Source organism: Somniosus microcephalus, chromosome 1 (assembly GCF_052327205.1).
Source record: "Somniosus microcephalus isolate GS21.2 chromosome 1, FLI_Smic_1.0, whole genome shotgun sequence".
In the NCBI taxonomy this organism is placed as follows: Eukaryota; Metazoa; Chordata; class Chondrichthyes; order Squaliformes; family Somniosidae; genus Somniosus; species Somniosus microcephalus.
Genome location: NC_140987.1, coordinates 268684640 through 268707012, shown reverse-complemented (window position 1 = coordinate 268707012; position 22373 = coordinate 268684640). Strand labels below are relative to the sequence as shown.

The 22373-nt window shown below is 50.3% G+C and overlaps 1 protein-coding gene across 1 annotated transcript; it reads left to right on the top strand.

The window, feature by feature from the left end:
- Positions 1-200: 200 nt before the first annotated feature.
- On the top strand, positions 201-17870 carry LOC147124796 (1-phosphatidylinositol 4,5-bisphosphate phosphodiesterase delta-1-like). Its single transcript, XM_085984968.1, has 4 exons — positions 201-393; positions 2224-2359; positions 17142-17291; positions 17830-17870. Exons 1-4 carry the CDS (start codon positions 250-252, stop codon positions 17868-17870), a joined length of 471 nt encoding a protein of 156 aa, XP_085841094.1. The 5' UTR covers positions 201-249.
- Positions 17871-22373: the final 4503 nt, after the last annotated feature.

Sequence of the window (22373 nt, the reverse complement as noted above, 5' to 3'; positions counted from 1 at the left end):
CCCACCTCGCCCTCTCCCTCTCTCACCTCTCCCTCTCTCACCTCTCCCTCTCTCACCTCTCCCTCTCTCCCCTCTTCCTCTCCCTCCCACCTCTCCCTCCCCCTCTCTCTCTCACCTCTCCCTCTCTCTCTCCGCTCTCCCTTTCTCTCTCCCGCACTCTCTCCCTCCCTCTCCACACCCCTCCTTCCCTCTTTCCCCCCCACCATACCATCTGCAGTGGCCCTAAATTTCCAGACCCCAGGGCAGGAAATGGACATCAACCAGGGGAAATTTATCGTCAATGGTTTCTCTGGTTATAATCTGAAGCCGAAGTTCCTGAGAGAGAAGACGAGCTTCGATCCGAATAATGTTCCAAAGGGAGACTGGCGGAAACAAATAAAGCTCCATGTGATGGTAAGAGAGAGCGGCTTTAATTTCACCAGTCAGAGACTGAAATTTCTCCAACAGTGGACATGTTAATGCAACAGGGCATGGTGGCCACATAGACCAGAGTTATACTGCCACGCCGCTATCTCCAACATTCTTCTGAGATTCTGAAGCCATTAGCGTGGTCACGCAAACAGCGTTGAGCAGTGATTCACGGTTACCCTGCCTCATGACGCAGTACGTTAAACAGGCATTCTACCGCACAACTGAATGCTGAGAGACCAGAGTTATACCGCTGGCTGCGACCTGGAGTTTTGAATCTGAAACCCCAGCCCCAAGTTATTGGAACTTCTGCTCGAAAGCAGGTATACATTAGGCCTAAAGTGTTGCCAGTGACTGCGTGAGTTACCGAGTTGTTTCCCCGCCCTCCCTCACCAAGCCCCATCGATGGCCAAAGGAACAGGTGGGTCGACAGTTGACTTCGTGCATAATGGCAGCCACTCGCGATCAGTGCAGTGCTCAACCGTGCAGACCAGGACTGTCCCCCAAGGTCACCCCCTGGTCAATGCTGAGTTAGCTGTTCTGCCGCAGTGACAGTTGGCCTCAATTCCTGGGCTAAAGAGGAGAGAGTGGCATTGCCTTTCATGGGGGCTATTGAGTGACACCTCTGGGGAGAGTGAGGTGCACGGACTCAAGTTGAGGATCTGTTGCCATGTCACCAACCGTTCAGTGGCCTCGCAAGACCCGACCTCTGGGCTCATAAACAGTGGCCACTTGGACAGTATTCGGGAGGTGAGGGCCGCGACCCGTGTGATCGAACGAGCCAACACCTTCAGGAAAAGAGGGCAAAAGGGGCAGAATGCATTGGATGGAAGCTTGGTGCCAAGGCTCTGGCAATGGCCCCCCAGAGTTACACTAACCAGTCCCCAGGGATGACCTTCCTTTGATTTTCCTTTTGTGCCTCAGAGGACGTGCTTGGCCTCACAGGGTACTCTGACTCCATGGGACACCTTGTCTCACAAACTTTGGCTTGCATTGGTATGTCTGTAAGCCTCCCATTAAGTGGCAGCTGATTCATGCTCCAACTAGGCTGTACTCTCTCCCCCAGCACTTTCCTTATCTCAAGCACCACGGCATCTCCTGAGTTGCTGTTGGAGTATTAAGGCCTCTAGCAACAGGAGGAGGCCATTCAGCCCCTTGAGCCTGTTCCACCATTCAGTTAGATCGTGGCTGATCTGTACCTTAACTCCATCTACCCGCCTTGATTCCATAACCCTTAATACCCTTGCCGAACAAAAGTCTATCGATCCCATTTTCAATTGACCCCCAGCCTCAACAGCTTTTTTGGGGGGAGAGTTCCAGATTTCCACCACCCTTTGTGTGAAGTGCTTCCTGAATCACCCCTGAATGGCCTAGCTCTAATTTTAAGGTTCTGCCCCCTTGTTCTGGACTCTCCCACCAGAGGAAATAGTTCCTCTCTCTCTACCCGATCAAATCCTTCAAACATCTTCAACACCTCAATTAGATCACCCCTTAATCTTCTATACTCAAGGGAATACAAGCCCAGTCTATCCAACCTGTCCTCATCGTTTTACCCCTTTAGAACTGTGCCCAGACTATTTTTATGAACTGAATGTAACGGTTATTATCCCTGACCTCTCTGTGATGGAGGAGAGGTGTGTTGGGAGAGATCCTGTGGGAAACCCATGGGTATGGAAAATACGCTCCCCTTAGTTGGAACGGGTTAAGAAGAATTTTCATCACATCATTGACCAACATCAAGCAACTGATCCGTTGCCCAGTTGTTGAAACAACTACGCACTGGTCCTGACCCGCCGGTTCCTTGTTCCCTCTCAGGTCATCTCCGCCCAGCAGCTTCCAAAGGGCAACAAGCTGAAGATCAGCTCGGTCGTGGACCCGCTTGTGACGGTGGAGGTTTTTGGAGTCAGCAACGACAATGACACAAAAGTAACAGAGAATATTTCCAACAATGGTAAGAGTGGGGTCAGAGTAACTACAGCAAGGCTATAGGTGGTATTTTACGGTCAGGGCTAGAACACATCCTTTATATACAGCACTGTACGGTCAGGGCTAGACACACCCTTTATATACAGCGCTGTACGGGGCTAGACACACCCTTTATATACAGCACTGTACGGGGCTAGACACACCCTTTATATACAGCACTGCACGGTCAGGGCTAGACACACCCTTTATATACAGCACTGTACGGGGCTAGACACACCCTTTATATACAGCACTGTACGGGGCTAGACACATCCTTTATATACAGCACTGTACGGGGCTAGACACACCCTTTATATACAGCACTGTACGGGGCTAGACACACCCTTTATATACAGCACTGTACGGGGCTAGACACACCCTTTATATACAGCACTGTACGGGGCTAGACACACCCTTTATATACAGCACTGTATGGGGCTAGACACACCCTTTATATACAGCACTGTACAGAGCTAGACACACCCTTTATATACAGCACTCTACGGGGCTAGACACACCCTTTATATACAGCACTGTACGGGGCTAGACACACCCTTTATATACAACACTGTACGGAGCTAGACACACCCTTTATATACAGCACTGTACGGGGCTAGACACACCCTTTATATACAACACTGTACAGGGCTAGACACACCCTTTATATACAGCACTGTACGGGGCTAGACACACCCTTTATATACAGCACTGTACGGAGCTAGACACACCCTTTATATACAGCACTGTACGGTCAGGGCTAGACACACCCTTTATATACAGCACTGTACGGGGCTAGACACACCCTTTATATACAGCACTGTACGGGGCTAGACACACCCTTTATATACAGCACTGTACGGTCAGGGCTAGACACACCCTTTATATACAGCACTGTACGGGGCTAGACACATCCTTTATATACAGCACTGTACGGGGCTAGACACACCCTTTATATACAGCACTGTACGGAGCTAGACACACCCTTTATATACAGCACTGTACGGGGCTAGACACACCCTTTATATACAGCACTGTACAGGGCTAGACACATCCTTTATATACAGCACTGTACGGGGCTAGACACACCCTTTATATACAGCACTGTACGGGGCTAGACACACCCTTTATATACAGCACTGTACGGGGCTAGACACATCCTTTATATACAACACTGTACAGGGCTAGACACACCCTTTATATACAGCACTGTACGGGGCTAGACACATCCTTTATATACAGCACTGTACGGAGCTAGACACACCCTTTATATACAGCACTGTACGGGGCTAGACACACCCTTTATATACAGCACTGTACGGGGTTAGACACACCCTTTATATACAACACTACGGGGCTAGACACACCCTTTATATACAGCACTGTACGGGGCTAGACACACCCTTTATATACAGCACTGTACGGGGCTAGACACACCCTTTATATACAACACTACGGGGCTAGACACACCCTTTATATACAGCACTGTACGGGGCTAGACACACCCTTTATATACAGCACTGTACGGGGCTAGGCACACCCTTTATATACAGCACTGTACGGGGCTAGACACACCCTTTATATACAGCACTGTACGGGGCTAGACACACCCTTTATATACAGCACTGTACGGGGCTAGACACACCCTTTATATACAGCACTGTACGGGGCTAGACACACCCTTTATATACAGCACTGTACGGGGCTAGACACACCCTTTATATACAGCACTGTACGGAGCTAGACACACCCTTTATATACAGCACTGTACGGAGCTAGACACACCCTTTATATACAACACTGTACGGGGCTAGACACACCTTTTATATACAGCACTGTACGGGGCTAGACACACCCTTTATATACAGCACTGTACGGAGCTAGACACACCCTTTATATACAACACTGTACGGGGCTAGACACACCCTTTATATACAGCACTGTACGGGACTAGACACACCCTTTATATACAGCACTGTACGGGGCTAGACACACCCTTTATATACAGCACTGTACGGGGCTAGACACACCCTTTATATACAGCACTGTACGGGGCTAGACACACCCTTTATATACAGCACTGTACGGGACTAGACACACCCTTTATATACAGCACTGTACGGGACTAGACACACCCTTTATATACAGCACTGTACGGGGCTAGACACACCCTTTATATACAGCACTGTACGGGGCTAGACACACCCTTTATATACAGCACTGTACGGGGCTAGACACACCCTTTATATACAACACTGTACGGTCAGGGCTAGACACACCCTTTATATACAGCACTGTATGGGGCTAGACACACCCTTTATATACAGCACTGTACGGAGCTAGACACATCCTTTATATACAGCACTGTACGGGGCTAGACACACCCTTTATATACAGCACTGTACGGGGCTAGACACATCCTTTATATACAGCACTGTACGGAGCTAGACACACCCTTTATATACAGCACTGTACGGGGCTAGACACACCCTTTATATACAGCACTGTACGGGGCTAGACACACCCTTTATATACAGCACTGTACGGGGCTAGACACATCCTTTATATACAGCACTGTACGGTGCTAGACACACCCTTTATATACAGCACTGTACGGGGCTAGACACATCCTTTATATACAGCACTGTACGGAGCTAGACACACCCTTTATATACAGCACTGTACGGGGCTAGACACACCCTTTATATGCAGCACTGTACGGAGCTAGACACACCCTTTATATACAGCACTGTACGGGGCTAGACACACCCTTTATATACAGCACTGTACGGGGCTAGACACACCCTTTATATACAGCACTGTACGGTCAGGGCTAGACACACCCTTTATATACAACACTGTACGGGGCTAGACACACCCTTTATATACAGCACTGTACGGAGCTAGACACATCCTTTATATACAGCACTGTACGGGGCTAGACACACCCTTTATATACAACACTGTACGGGGCTAGACACACCCTTTATATACAGCACTGTACGGAGCTAGACACACCCTTTATATACAGCACTGTACGGAGCTAGACACACCCTTTATATACAGCACTGTACGGAGCTAGACACATCCTTTATATACAGCACTGTACGGAGTTAGACACATCCTTTATATACAGCACTGTACGGAGCTAGACACATCCTTTATATACAGCACTGTACGGGGCTAGACACACCCTTTATATACAGCACTGTACGGGGCTAGACACATCCTTTATATACAGCACTGTACGGAGCTAGACACACCTTTTATATACAGCACTGTACGGGGCTAGACACACCCTTTATATACAGCACTGTACGGGGCTAGACACACCCTTTATATACAGCACTGTACGGGGCTGGACACATCCTTTATATACAGCACTGTACGGTGCTAGACACACCCTTTATATACAGCACTGTACGGGGCTAGACACATCCTTTATATACAGCACTGTACGGAGCTAGACACACCCTTTATATACAGCACTGTACGGGGCTAGACACACCCTTTATATGCAGCACTGTACGGAGCTAGACACACCCTTTATATACAGCACTGTACGGGGCTAGACACACCCTTTATATACAGCACTGTACGGGGCTAGACACACCCTTTATATACAGCACTGTACGGGGCTAGACACACCCTTTATATACAGCACTGTATGGGGCTAGACACACCCTTTATATACAGCACTGTACGGTCAGGGCTAGACACACCCTTTATATACAACACTGTACGGGGCTAGACACACCCTTTATATACAGCACTGTACGGAGCTAGACACATCCTTTATATACAGCACTGTACGGGGCTAGACACACCCTTTATATACAACACTGTACGGGGCTAGACACACCCTTTATATACAGCACTGTACGGAGCTAGACACACCCTTTATATACAGCACTGTACGGAGCTAGACACACCCTTTATATACAGCACTCTACGGGGCTAGACACATGTTGAGTCTGTGTTTCCAAATGTAGTTATGCTGAATAACTGGACACAGACTACAGAAATAATTAAACAGGTCTTTAGTAATTGAGGGTCAGGGCTGAACTGGAATACACTTTGCTCCACAGGGTTTATATACTGGTGTGGTCACCACCGGTACTACAATGTACAGGAGCCATCAAAAAGTAGTCCATCACCTTAAGGTATCCTCTTCAGGTGGTACAGGTTACATACACTACAATTCCTCCCCTTTTAGCTTAACAGTGTACACCCCAATTTAAACATTACATGGATAACATATATACAACTTTCACACAAAACTGTTCAAAGATTCAGTCTCTGAGGAGGCCTCCTGATCCGGGCCGGATAATGCCTTTCAGGGGTCTCTGGTTCTCGTTGCTGGGGTGACTCATCCATTTGATCTCCTATGGATTGAACATCATCATGTACGTTCGAGTCTGAGGTAGATGCTACAGGCTCAATAACTTCTTCAACTGGTGTCTCTGCCGTAGACATGGGGTCGACCCTTGTTCTCGATTCCACAAGTTGGTCAGCATGACGTCGTATTACGTTCTCTCCAACGTCTACCGTGTACATCAAGGGTCCTTGTTGGGCACGAATTGTTCCGGATTGCCATTTATCATTCCTATAGTCCCTGGCCAACACTGGTTGTCCTATTTTGAAACTCCGAGTGGCCTTGTTATTTACGTGCTGGAATTGCTTGTTTTCGACTTCCCCACGCACATTGGGTTTTAACAAATCCAACCGGGACCGCAACCTCCTGTTATAGAACATTATGGCAGGGCTTTGATTTGTCATTGCATGCGTGGCGTTTCGATATGCCATCAGGAAATTGTCCACCTTGTGTTGTAGTGGAATATGGTCTTCGCTCATGGCCTTTATCGCCTTTTTGAACGTTTGTACAAATCTCTCGGCCAACCCATTTGTAGCCGGATGATATGGGGCAGATGTATAGTGTTTCACCCCATTCTTTTTCATGAATTTCTGGAATTCTTCTGACACGAACTGTGGTCCGTTGTCTGAACATATTTGTTCCGGCAACCCATTCCTTGCAAATATGGTTCTTAGAACTGCGATCGTCTTTTCAGAGGTAGTGGTCGACATCTTAATCACTTCTGGCCATTTAGAATGTGCGTCTACTGCTATCAAAAACATGGAATCCATGAATGGACCTGCAAAGTCGATATGCACACGTTGCCATGGGGTTGAAGGCCATTCCCACGGATGCAGCGGTGCAATTGGAGGTGCGTTTTGAACTTTTTGGCACCCTGAGCAGCTTTTAGTCAGATCCTCTATTTGTTTGTCGATACCTGGCCACCACACATAAGCCCTAGCAAGGCTTTTCATCTTGACTCCCCCAGATGACCTTCATGCAATTCCTTCAGAACTCTCTCCCTTAATTTAGGAGGAATAATCACCCTTGTTCCATACATCAATGTTCCTTGACATACGGACAGCTGTTCTCGTCTGGCTGAGAATGCTGGTAACAGTGGGTCGCCATGTGCTGGCCATCCCTTCACTGTCAAATCGTAGACCCGAGACAGTGTCGGGTCGTTTCGGGTCTCTCTCTCACTACCCGCATTGGTGACTGGTAAGCATTCGATGATGGTCGAGTGAAATATCTCGACAGGGTCAACTGCCGGTGCCTCTTCCGCTGTAGGTAGTGGCAGGCACGACAGCCCATCAGCATTACCATGTTGCTTTGTACCTTTGAATTCAATATCATATTGATGTGCCCCTAGGAAAAGGGACCATCTCTGAAGCCTCTGTGCCGTCATAACCGGAACACCCTTCTTAGGGTTAAAAATGGAAACCAACGGCTGGTGATCTGTCAGCAGCATAAACTTTTGGCCTTGCAGGTAATGGTTAAATTTCTTAACTCCCCACACGAGGCTGAGAGCCTCCCTATCTACCTGAGCATAGTTGCGCTCTGCGGAGGTCAATGATCTGGATACGAACGCGACTGGCCTTTCCAAGCCATTTGGAAACTTTTGTGAGAGCACTGCCCCGATACCATATGGAGAAGCATCACAAGCTAAGCGAATAGGCAGCGTTGGGTTAAAGTGAGCCAACACTTCCTTAGAGGTGATCAGTGCCTTGCTTTTTTGAAAAGCCCGCTTACAATCATCGCTCCACTTCCATGGTATTCCCATTTGCAAAAGAGTGTTCAGCGGGTGTAACACCGTGGATAAATTTGGAAGAAACTTGTGGTAATAGTTAACCAACCCAAGGAACGACCTCAACTGGGATACATTTTCCGGAGCGGGAGCTTTCACAACAGCTTCGATCTTGTCAGGTGACTTATGGAGCCCCTCCTGGTCAATGACGTGGCCGCAGTACGAGATTCGCTTTTGAAAGAACTCACATTTCTGGCGATTAACTCTGAGCCCATATTCTTTCAACCTAGTGAGCACCTGCTCCAAATTCGCGAGGTGATCCTTATCATCATCTCCTGTAATCAGAATGTCGTCCAGGTAGCATTGTGTGCCTGGAATTCCCTGCAATACCTGCTCCATGGCCCTTTGCCAAATCGCTGGAGCCGATGCCACTCCAAAAACCAGTCTATTATACCGATATAAGCCCTTATGTGTGTTGATCGTGAGATACTGGCGTGACGCTTCATCAACTTCCATCTGTAGGTATGCCTGCGCCAGGTCTATCTTGGTGAAGTGTTTCCCGCCAGACAGCGAAGCGAAGATATCTTCAATCCGCGGAAGCAGATATTGCACCATGTGAAGAACCGGATTAACAGTGATCTTGAAATCGCCACAGATGCAAACCTTCCCAGGTTCCCCCGGCTTGTTGCTCAACGAACGCTTCATGACAGGAACAATGGGTGTGGCCCATTCGCTCCAGTCCACCTTTGACAGTACTCCTGAACGTTCTAGCCCTTCCAGCTCTGCTTCCACAGCAGGTCGTATCGCATAAGGTACCGGTCTGGCTTTGAAAAATTTTGGGTTTGCATGTTCTTCAACCTTGATGTTTGCCGTAATTCCTTTCAGTGTTCCCAGTCCCTGTTGGAACACCTCCTTAGCATCACCCAATATTTTGGACAGTCGTTTAGGTTTGACGTCGTCCTCTTTACAGGAATCTACAGTCAGTGCTTGTATGGAATGCCAGTCCACATTTATTCTCCAGATCCATTCCCATCCCAGTAGTGGCGGACCTCCATCAGGTAACACATACAAGTCCATTTCCTGACTTCCTTTACCATTGTAGACCACATTTACTTTTATCTTTCCGATGGGGTATACTATTTGCCCCGTGTATGTTTTCAATACAATCTCTGTATCCCTCAGGGGAATGTGCGAGAATAACCTTTTGTAATCTTGCTTATTCATGACCGTCAATGCCGATCCAGTGTCCAATTCCATCTTCACTTGGACTCCTGCTATCCGAAGCATGACCCAGATAGTTTGGTGGTCTGCTGTGTTACCCACATTATGTATTTTTAGACAACCCAGTTCCTTACTGCTGGAGTCTGAATCCATCTTCTGTTCATCCGAACTGTTCTCTGTCACCTTGTGTACTTTTTTGTACTTCTCCTGCGGCGACTTTTTGCTGCTGGTCTTCTTTCCTGACCGGCATACTCTCGCTATGTGACCAAGTTTGCCACATTGCCTGCATTCTTTATCTTTGAACCAGCACTGGTTCTGGTCATGCGTTGTCCTTCCGCAACGATAGCACTTTACTGCGCCCAATGCCATTTCATTGGTGCTGAATTCCAATGGCCTTTGCTGTATCTCTGCAGCGCCTCGTGCTGCTGCCTCGTGCGATGCTGCAATGCTGAAAGCTTTGTCCAGCGTAAGATCCTTTTCCTCTAGCAGTCGCTTCTGGGTTCCTTCCCTTAGGAGCCCACACACAGAATCACAGAATCTACAGTGCAGATAGAGGCCATTTCAGCCCATCGAGCCTGCACTGACACATATCCCACCCTACCCCTGTAACCCCACGTATTTAATCCCCTAACACTAAGGGTCAATTTATCATAGCCAAATCAACCTAACCTGCACATCTTTGGACTGTGGGAGGAAACCGGAGCACCCGGAGGAAACCCACGCAGACACAGGGAGAATGTACAAACTCCACACAGACAGTCGCCCGAGGCCAGATTTGAACCCGGGTCCCTGGCGCTGTGAGGCAACAGTGCTAACCACTATGCCACCGTGCCTCCCACACAAACTTATCTCTCAGTGCGTCTGCTAGTCCTGTACCGAACTGACAGTACTTTGATAACTTGCGCAGTTCGATTAAGAATTCAGCATTGCTTTCCTCTTTAAGTTGAATTCTTTTGTAGAATTTAAATCATTCCGCTATCAGCAGCGGCGTGGGGTTTAAATGCTCTTGCAGGATAGTAACAATATCCGCGAAACTCTTTCCTACCGGTTTATCTGGTGTTACAAGGTTCCTTAATAACCCGTACGTCTTCGCACCCATCGAGTTTAATAGGGTTAGTGCTTTCTTATCCTCCGGTACCTCATTCGTTGTACAGTAAACTTCGACGCGTTCCACATAAGTGGCCCAATCTTCCACATCGCTATCAAAAGCAGTGATGTTACCCGTTTTTGGCATCCTTGTTGAGTTTCCTTTCCTTCGGATATGATTATTATTTTATTTTATTTTTTTCAAAATGGCGGCTTCCCGCGCTTGGCGGCTTTTCCCGCGCTTGTCTTCTTCCCCCACCGACTCAAAATGGCGATTACCGCGCTGTTGCCGTTCTCGCCTCCCAGCGGTCCTTTATTTTCCCCTACACTGCTGCTCTTCTTCCCCGCCGCTCCCGCGGTCCTTGTGGACATAAACGCTTTTCTGGCTGCTGCGCGTCTCTGCCCCGATTGCAGTCCGGCCCCTGACACCGGCTGCGGTCGTGTTCTCCGCCCTTTTCGTCGTTTCCCTCCCCTTCTCTTACTGACAACTCGGCCGACTTCCCCCCCGTGCCGCTCGATCGGGCTTACCCGCCGCTGTCGTCGAAGGGATGTTCACTGATGTTTGACTTCGTGGCCAGAAACCAACCCGGGTTCCCGATTGCCTCCCGTGCTATGCAGTGCCCAGCAGGATGTTGAGGGTGGATGTCCTTGATCGACGCCCGTTTCAGAGGCGAAGCTTCCTTTGATGCAACTGCCGCTAGGTAAGATCAGACTCGTCGCCACTGTTGAGTCTGTGTTTCCAAATGTAGTTATGCTGAATAACTGGACACAGACTACAGAAATAATTATACAGGTCTTTAGTACTTGAGGGTCAGGGCTGAACTGGAATACACTTTCCTCCACAGGGTTTATATACCGGTGTGGTCACCACCGGTACTACAATGTACAGGAGCCATCAAAAAGTAGTCCATCACCTTAAGGTATCCTCTTAAGGTGGTACAGATTACATACACTACAACACACCCTTTATATACAGCACTGTACGGGGCTAGACACACCCTTTATATACAGCACTGTACGGGGCTAGACACACCCTTTATATACAGCACTGTACGGGGCTAGACGCACCCTTTATATACAGCACTGTACGGGGCTAGACAGATCCTTTATATACAGCACTGTACGGGGCTAGACACACCCTTTATATACAGCACTGTACGGGGCTAGACACACCCTTTATATACAGCGCTGTACGGGACTAGACACACCCTTTATATACAGCACTGTACGGAGCTAGACACACCCTTTATATACAGCACTGTACGGAGCTAGACACACCCTTTATATACAGCACTGTACGGGGCTAGACACACCCTTTATATACAGCACTGTACGGGGCTAGACACACCCTTTATATACAGCACTGTATGGGGCGAGACACACCCTTTATATACAACACTGTACGGAGCTAGACACACCCTTTATATACAGCACTGTACGGGGCTAGACACACCCTTTATATACAGCACTGTACGGGGCTAGACACACCCTTTATATACAGCACTGTACGGGGCTAGACACACCCTTTATATACAGCACTGTACGGGGCTAGACACACCCTTTATATACAGCACTGTACGGGGCTAGACACACCCTTTATATACAGCACTGTACGGGGCTAGACACACCCTTTATATACAGCACTGTACGGGGCTAGACACACCCTTTATATACAACACTGTACGGGGCTAGACACATCCTTTATATACAGCACTGTACGGGGCTAGACACACCCTTTATATACAGCACTGTACGGGGCTAGACACATCCTTTATATACAGCGCTGTACGGGACTAGACACACCCTTTATATACAACACTGTAAGTGGCTAGACACACCCGTTATATACAGCACTGTACGGGGCTAGACACACCCTTTATATACAGCACTGTACGGGGCTAGACACACCCTTTATATACAGCACTGTACGGGGCTAGACACACCCTTTATATACAGCACTGTACGGGGCTAGACACACCCTTTATATACAGCACTGTACGGGGCTAGACACACCCTTTATATACAGCACTGTACGGGGCTAGACACACCCTTTATATACAACACTGTACGGGGCTAGACACATCCTTTATATACAGCACTGTACAGGGCTAGACACACCCTTAAAAACAGCACTGTACGGGGCTAGACACACCCTTTATATACAGCACTGTACAGGGCTAGACACACCCTTTATATACAGCACTGTACGGGGCTAGACACACCCTTTATATACAGCACTGTACGGGGCTAGACACACCCTTTATATACAGCACTGTACGGGGCTAGACACACCCTTTATATACAGCACCGTACGGGGCTAGACACACCCTTTATATACAGCACTGTACGGGGCTAGAAACACCCTTTATATACAGCACTGTACGGAGCTAGACACACCCTTTATATACAGCACTGTACGGAGCTAGACACACCCTTTATATACAGCACTGTACGGGGCTAGACACACCCTTTATATACAGCACTGTACGGGGCTAGACACACCCTTTATATACAGCACTGTACGGGGCTAGACACACCCTTTATATACAGCACTGTACGGAGCTAGACACACCCTTTATATACAGCACTGTACGGGGCTAGACACACCCTTTATATACAGCGCTGTACGGGGCTAGACCCACCCTTTATATACAGCACTGTACGGGGCTAGACACACCCTTTATATACAGCACTCTACGGGGCTAGACACACCCTTTATATACAGCACTGTACGGGGCTAGACACACCTTTTATATACAGTACTGTACGGGGCTAGACACACCCTTTATATACAGCACTGTACGGTCAGGGCTAGACACACCCTTTATATACAGCACTGTACGGGGCTAGACACACCCTTTATATACAGCACTGTACGGGGCTAGACACACCCTTTATATACAGCACTGTACGGAGCTAGACACACCCTTTATATACAACACTGTACGGGGCTAGACACATCCTTTATATACAGCACTGTACGGAGCTAGACACACCCTTTATATACAGCACTGTACGGGGCGAGACACACCCTTTATATACAGCACTGTATGGGGCTAGACACACCCTTTATATACAGCACTGTATGGGGCTAGACACACCCTTTATATACAGCACTGTACGGAGCTAGACACACCCTTTATATACAACACTGTACGGGGCTAGACACACCCTTTATATACAGCACTCTACGGGGCTAGACACACCCTTTATATACAGCACTGTACGGGGCTAGACACACCTTTTATATACAGCACTGTACGGGGCTAGACACACCCTTTATATACAGCACTCTACGGGGCTAGACACACCCTTTATATACAGCACTGTACGGGGCTAGACACACCCTTTATATACAGCACTGTACGGAGCTAGACACACCCTTTATATACAGCACTGTACGGGGCTAGACACACCCTTTATATACAGCACTGTACGGGGCTAGACACACCCTTTATATACAGCACTGTACGGGGCTAGACAGATCCTTTATATACAGCACTGTACGGAGCTAGACACACCCTTTATATACAGCACTGTACGGGGCTAGACACACCCTTTATATACAGCACTGTACGGTCAGGGCTAGACACACCCTTTATATACAGCACTGTACGGGGCTAGACACACCCTTTATAAACAGCACTGTACGGGGCTAGACACACCCTTTATATACAGCACTGTACGGGGCTAGACACACCCTTTATATACAGCACTGTACGGGGCTAGACACACCCTTTATATACAGCACTGTATGGGGCTAGACACACCCTTTATATACAGCACTGTACGGGGCTAGACACACCCTTTATATACAACACTGTACGGGGCTAGACACACCCTTTATATACAACACTGTACGGGGCTAGACACACCCTTTATATGCAGCACTGTACAGGGCTAGACACACCCTTTATATACAGCGCTGTACGGGACTAGACACACCCTTTATATACAACACTGTAAGTGGCTAGACACACCCGTTATATACAGCACTGTACGGAGCTAGACACACCCTTTATATACAACACTGTACGGGGCTAGACACACCCTTTATATACAGCACTGTACAGGGCTAGACACACCCTTTATATACAGCACTGTACGGGGCTAGACACACCCTTTATATACAGCACTGTACGGGGCTAGACACACCCTTTATATACAGCACTGTACGGGGCTAGACACACCCTTTATATACAGCACTGTACAGGGCTAGACACACCCTTTATATACAGCACTGTACGGGGCTAGACACACCCTTTATATACAGCACTGTACGGGGCTAGACACACCCTTTATATACAGCACTGTACGGGGCTAGACACACCCTTTATATACAGCACTGTACGGGGCTAGACACACCCTTTATATACAACACTGTACGGAGCTAGACACACCCTTTATATACAGCACTGTACGGGGCTAGACACACCCTTTATATACAACACTGTACGGGGCTAGACACACCCTTTATATACAGCACTGTACGGGGCTAGACACACCCTTTATATACAGCACTGTACGGTCAGGGCTAGACACACCCTTTATATACAGCACTGTACGGAGCTAGACACACCCTTTATATACAGCACTGTACGGGGCTAGACACACCCTTTATATACAGCACTGTACGGGGCTAGACACACCCTTTATATACAGCACTGTACGGGGCTAGACACACCCTTTCTAAACAGCACTGTACGGAGCTAGACACACCCTTTATATACAGCACTGTACGGGGCTAGACACACCCTTTATATACAGCACTGTACGGGGCTAGACACACCCTTTATATACAGCACTGTACGGGGCTAGACACACCCTTTATATACAGCACTGTACGGGGCTAGACACACCCTTTATATACAGCACTGTACGGGGCTAGACACACCCTTTATATACAGCACTGTACAGGGCTAGACACACCCTTTATATACAGCACTGTACGGAGCTAGACACACCCTTTATATACAACACTGTACGGGGCTAGACACACCCTTTATATACAGCACTGTACGGGGCTAGACACACCCTTTATATACAGCACTGTACGGAGCTAGACACACCCTTTATATACAACACTGTACGGAGCTAGACACACCCTTTATATACAGCACTGTACGGGGCTAGACACACCCTTTATATACAGCACTGTACGGGGCTAGACACACCCTTTATATACAGCACTGTACGGAGCTAGACACATCCTTTATATACAGCACTGTACGGAGCTGGACACATCCTTTATATACAACACTGTACGGGGCTAGACACACCCTTTATATACAGCACTGTACGGAGCTAGACACATCCTTTATATACAGCACTGTACGGGGCTAGACACACCCTTTATGTACAGCACTGTACGGGGCTAGACACACCCTTTATATACAACACTGTACGGGGCTAGACACACCCTTTATATACAGCACTGTACGGGGCTAGACACACCCTTTATATACAGCACTGTACGGGGCTAGACACACCCTTTATATACAGCACTGTACGGGGCTAGACACACCCTTTATATACAGCACTGTACGGGGCTAGACACACCCTTTATATACAGCACTGTACAGGGCTAGACACACCCTTTATATACAACACTGTACGGGGCTAGACACACCCTTTTTATACAGCACTGTACGGGGCTAGACACACCCTTTATATACAGCGCTGTACGGGACTAGACACACTCTTTATATACAGCACTGTACGGGGCTAGACACACCCTTTATATACAGCACTGTACGGGGCTAGACACACCCTTTATATACAGCACTGTACGGGGCTAGACACACCCTTTATATACAACACTGTATGGGGCTAGACACACCCTTTATATACAGCACTGTACGGGGCTAGACACACCCTTTATATACAGCACTGTACGGTGAGGTGCGTGTGCACGTGTCTTCAAAGCAAGGCCCTAAAGGGTTACCGATTGAGTAGTTAGTGTTGCTGGAGACTTAATTCATTTTTGGGATGTCGGCTCGCCGGCAAGGCCGGTATATATTGCCCATCCCTCGTTGCCCTATATGACTGAGTGGATCCGAGGCCAGGTTGGTGTGCGACTGGAGTCACCTAAAGGCCCAGACCGGGTAAGGACGGCAGGTTTCCTTCCCTAAAGGACATTAGTGAACCAGTTGTGCTTTTAAAGATAATCTGACAGCTTTCACGCTCACTGTTACTGACCACCGTTTTTTTGTATTTACAGATTTATCTAATTTCAGACTGAGTTCCAATTCTCAAACTGCTGGTGGTGGGATTTGAACCTTTGTTTCTCTCAATAACACCACCGCGACATGGGCGTGGACTAAACCATTTCACGATTATTATTTTTTTTTCTTTGTATCATTGCAGGGTTTAACCCCATGTGGAATGCGCACTTCCAGTTCAACGTGACTGTTCCTGAACTGACACTCGTTCGATTTGTGGTCCAGGACTACGACTTGTCCTCCAGGAATGATTTCATCGGACAATTCACGCTGCCGTTCAGCAGCCTGAAACTAGGTACCGTATTGCTGCTTGTAGTGGGCACTCTTTTAAAAAAATTTTTTTTAAACCCAATGAGGCACGTCCCCTGCTCCTGCGAAGCCAGACCGCGCAGCGCCGCAGTCTGTCGGGACGTGGGCTCCCAGCGGTTCAGGGAGCGAGAGGCCGTCTAGGCATTCTCTCACCAGCACTATAGGTTTCAGCTGCCCTCCCGGCCAAACCGGGACACATTTGTTCCACCGCCACCCGCCTCCTCGGCCAACTGAAATGAAAACCAGACACTAGGGCCGAGTAAAGTCACAGCGATTCTGATACAGGAGTCATTTCGAACCTGAAGCTTTCCTCCCGCCCCACAAATTATTTTCAGTTTCATAGAATCTTGCAGCACAGAAGGAGGCCGTTCGGCCCTACGTGCCTGCGCCGGCTCTTTGGAAGAGCGTCAATTAGTCCCACTCCCCCGCTCTTTCCCCCTAGTGCCCCTGCTGATTTTCCCTTCGAGTATTTGTCCAATTTCCTTTGAAAGTTACTGTTGAATCTGCTTCCGCCGCCCTTTCAGCTGTGCTTTCCAACCTCCGAAGCGAGAGTGCTACCAACTGACATTCGTAACAACTTACTGCGTTAAAAAAGTCTATACGTCTCCCTCCTGGTTCTTTTACCAATTACCTTAAAATGATGCTGCTGGTTTATTGGAGAGTTATCCCACCAGCGGGGAGCTGAGCCAGGCTGGACAGGGAGGTTCCAGGTCAGGACCGGGTTAACCTGATCTCCGCTACATTTGTTGGTAGCAGCACTGCATTTGGGTTCAGTGCCTGTCCTCCCACACACCCGGGCTGGAGAGAGGAGAGCTGGTATTCTGGGGTAAAGAGTGTCCCGGGCTGGAGAGAGGAGAGCTGGTATTCTGGGGTAAAGAGTGTCCCGGGCTGGAGAGAGGAGAGCTGGTATTCTGGGGTGAGGAGTGTCCCGGGCTGGAGAGAGGAGAGCTGGTATTCTGGGGTGAGGAGTGTCCGGGCTGGAGAGAGGAGAGCTGGTATTCTGGGGTAAGAGTGTCCCGGCTGGAGAGAGGAGAGCTGGTATTCTGGGGTAAAGAGTGTCCCGGGATGGAGAGGGGAGAGCTGGTATTCTGGGGTAAAGAGTGTCCCGGGCTGGAGAGAGGAGAGCTGGTATTCTGGGGTAAAGAGTGTCCCGGGCTGGAGAGAGGAGAGCTGGTATTCTGGGGTAAAGAGTGTCCGGGCTGGAGAGGGAGAGCTGGTATTCTGGGGTAAAGAGTGTCCCGGGCTGGAGAGAGGAGAGCTGGTATTCTGGGGTAAAGAGTGTCCCGGGCTGGAGAGGGAGAGCTGGTATTCTGGGGTGAGGAGTGTCCCGGGCTGGAGAGAGGAGAGCTGGTATTCTGGGGTGAGGAGTGTCCCGGGCTGGAGAGAGGAGAGCTGGTATTCTGGGGTGAGGAGTGTCCCGGGCTGGAGAGAGGAGAGCTGGTATTCTGGAGTGAGGAGTGTCCCGGGCTGGAGAGAGGAGAGCTGGTATTCTGGGGTGAGGAGTGTCCCGGGCTGGAGAGAGGAGAGCTGGTATTCTGGGGTAAAGAGTGTCCGGGCTGGAGAGAGGAGAGCTGGTATTCTGGGGTAAAGAGTGTCCCGGGCTAGAGAGAGGAGAGCTGGTATTCTGGGGTAAAGAGTGTCCCGGCCTGGAGAGAGGAGAGCTGGTATTCTGGGGTAAAGAGTGTCCCGGGCTGGAGAGAGGCGAGCTGGTATTCTGGGGTAAAGAGTGTCCCGGGCTGGAGAGAGGAGAGCTGTATTCTGGGGTGAGGTGTGTCCCGGGCTGGAGAGAGGAGAGCTGGTATTCTGGGTGAGGTGTGTCCCGGGCTGGAGAGAGGAGAGCTGGTATTCTGGGGTGAGGAGTGTCCCGGGCTGGAGAGAGGCGAGCTGGTATTCTGGGGTGAGGAGTGTCCCGGGCTGGAGAGAGGAGAGCTGGTATTCTGGGGTGAGGAGTGTCCGGGCTGGAGAGAGGAGAGCTGGTATTCTGGGGTAAAGAGTGTCCCGGGCTGGAGAGAGGAGAGCTGGTATTCTGGGGTAAAGAGTGTCCCGGGCTGGAGAGAGGAGAGCTGGTATTCTGGGGTAAAGAGTGTCCCGGGCTGGAGAGAGGAGAGCTGGTATTCTGGGGTAAAGAGTGTCCGGGCTGGAGAGAGGAGAGCTGGTATTCTGGGGTAAAGAGTGTCCCGGGCTGGAGAGAGGAGAGCTGGTATTCTGGGGTAAAGAGTGTCCTGGGCTGGAGAGAGGAGAGCTGGTATTCTGGGGTAAAGAGTGTCCCGGGCTGGAGAGAGGAGAGCTGGTATTCTGGGTGAGGAGTGTCCCGGGCTGGAGAGAGGAGAGCTGGTATTCTGGGGTAAAGAGTGTCCCGGGCTGGAGAGAGGAGAGCTGGTATTCTGGGGTAAAGAGTGTCCCGGGCTGGAGAGAGGAGAGCTGGTATTCTGGGTGAGGAGTGTCCCGGGCTGGAGAGAGGAGAGCTGGTATTCTGGGGTAAAGAGTGTCCCGGGCTGGAGAGAGGAGAGCTGGTATTCTGGGTGAGGAGTGTCCCGGGCTGGAGAGAGGAGAGCTGGTATTCTGGGGTAAAGAGTGTCCCGGGCTGGAGAGAGGAGAGCTGGTATTCTGGGGTGAGGAGTGTCCCGGGCTGAGAGAGGAGAGCTGGTATTCTGGGTAAAGAGTGTCCCGGGCTGGAGAGAGGAGAGCTGGTATCTGGGGTAAAGAGTGTCCCGGGCTGGAGAGGGAGAGCTGGTATTCTGGGTGAGGAGTGTCCCGGGCTGGAGAGAGGCGAGCTGGTATTCTGGGGTAAAGAGTGTCCCGGGCTGGAGAGAGGAGAGCTGGTATTCTGGGGTAAAGAGTGTCCGGGCTGGAGAGAGGAGAGCTGGTATTCTGGGGTGAGGAGTGTCCCGGGCTGGAGAGAGGAGAGCTGGTATTCTGGGGTAAAGAGTGTCCGGGCTGGAGAGAGGAGAGCTGGTATTCTGGGTAAAGAGTGTCCCGGGCTGGAGAGGGGAGAGCTGGTATTCTGGAGTGAGGAGTGTCCCGGGCTGGAGAGAGGAGAGCTGGTATTCTGGGTAGAGAGTGTCCGGGCTGGAGAGAGGAGAGCTGGTATTCTGGGTAAAGAGTGTCCCGGGCTGGAGAGAGGAGAGCTGGTATTCTGGGGTAAAGAGTGTCCCGGGCTGGAGAGAGGAGAGCTGGTATTCTGGGGTGAGGAGTGTCCCGGGCTGGAGAGAGGCGAGCTGGTATTCTGGGTAAAGAGTGTCCGGGCTGGAGAGAGGAGAGCTGGTATTCTGGAGTGAGGAGTGTCCCGGGCTGGAGAGAGGAGAGCTGGTATTCTGGGGTAAAGAGTGTCCCGGGCTGGAGAGAGGAGAGCTGGTATTCTGGGGTGAGGTGTGTCCCGGGCTGGAGAGAGGAGAGCTGGTATTCTGGGGTAAAGAGTGGCCCGGGCTGGAGAGAGGAGAGCTGGTATTCTGGGGTGAGGAGTGTCCCGGGCTGGAGAGAGGAGAGCTGGTATCTGGGGTAAAGAGATGTCCCGGGCTGGAGAGGGGAGAGCTGGTATTCTGGAGTGAGGAGTGTCCCGGGCTGGAGAGAGGAGAGCTGGTATTCTGGGTAAAGAGTGTCCCGGGCTGGAGAGAGGAGAGCTGGTATTCTGGGGTAAAGAGTGTCCCGGGCTGGAGAGAGGAGAGCTGGTATTCTGGGGTAAAGAGTGTCCCGGGCTGGAGAGAGGAGAGCTGGTATTCTGGGGTAAAGAGTGTCCCGGGCTGGAGAGAGGAGAGCTGGTATTCTGGGGTAAAGAGTGTCCCGGGCTGGAGAGAGGAGAGCTGGTATTCTGGGGTAAAGAGTGTCCCGGGCTGGAGAGAGGAGAGCTGGTATTCTGGGGTAAAGAGTGTCCCGGGCTGGAGAGAGGAGAGCTGGTATTCTGGGGTGAGGAGTGTCCCGGGCTGGAGAGAGGAGAGCTGGTATTCTGGGTGAGGAGTGTCCCGGGCTGGAGAGGGGAGAGCTGGTATTCTGGGGTAAAGAGTGTCCCGGGCTGGAGAGAGGAGAGCTGGTATTCTGGGGTGAGGAGTGTCCCGGGCTGGAGAGAGGAGAGCTGGTATTCTGGGGTAAAGAGTGTCCCGGGCTGGAGAGAGGAGAGCTGGTATTCTGGGGTGAGGAGTGTCCCGGGCTGGAGAGAGGAGAGCTGGTATTCTGGGGTAAAGAGTGTCCCGGCTGGAGAGAGGAGAGCTGGTATTCTGGGGTGAGGAGTGTCCCGGGCTGGAGAGAGGAGAGCTGGTATTCTGGGGTAAAGAGTGTCCCGGGCTGGAGAGAGGAGAGCTGGTATTCTGGGGTGAGGAGTGTCCCGGGCTGGAGAGAGAGAGCTGGTATTCTGGGGTGAGGAGTGTCCCGGGCTGGAGAGAGGAGAGCTGGTAATCTGGGGTGAGGAGTGTCCCGGGCTGGAGAGGGGAGAGCTGGTATTCTGGGGTGAGGAGTGTCCCGGGCTGAGAGAGGAGAGCTGGTATTCTGGGGTAAAGAGTGTCCCGGGCTGGAGAGAGGAGAGCTGGTATTCTGGGGTGAGGAGTGTCCCGGGCTGGAGAGAGGCGAGCTGGTATTCTGGGGTGAGAGTGTCCCGGGCTGGAGAGAGGAGAGCTGGTATTCTGGGGTGAGGAGTGTCCCGGGCTGGAGAGGGGAGAGCTGGTATTCTGGGTAAAGAGTGTCCGGGCTGGAGAGAGGAGAGCTGGTATTCATGGGGTAAAGAGTGTCCCGGGCTGGAGAGAGGAGAGCTGGTATTCTGGGGTAAAGAGTGTCCTGGGCTGGAGAGAGAGAGCTTGGTTATTCTGGGGTAAAGAGTGTCCCGGGCTGGAGAGAGGAGAGCTGGTATTCTGGGGTGAGGAGTGTCCCGGGCTGGAGAGAGGAGAGCTGGTATTCTGGGGTAAAGAGTGTCCGGGCTGGAGAGAGGAGAGCTGGTATTCTGGGGTGAGAGTGTCCGGGCTGGAGAGAGGAGAGCTGGTATTCTGGGGTAAAGAGTGTCCCGGGCTGGAGAGAGGAGAGCTGGTATTCTGGGGTGAGGAGTGTCCCGGGCTGGAGAGAGGAGAGCTGGTATTCTGGGGTA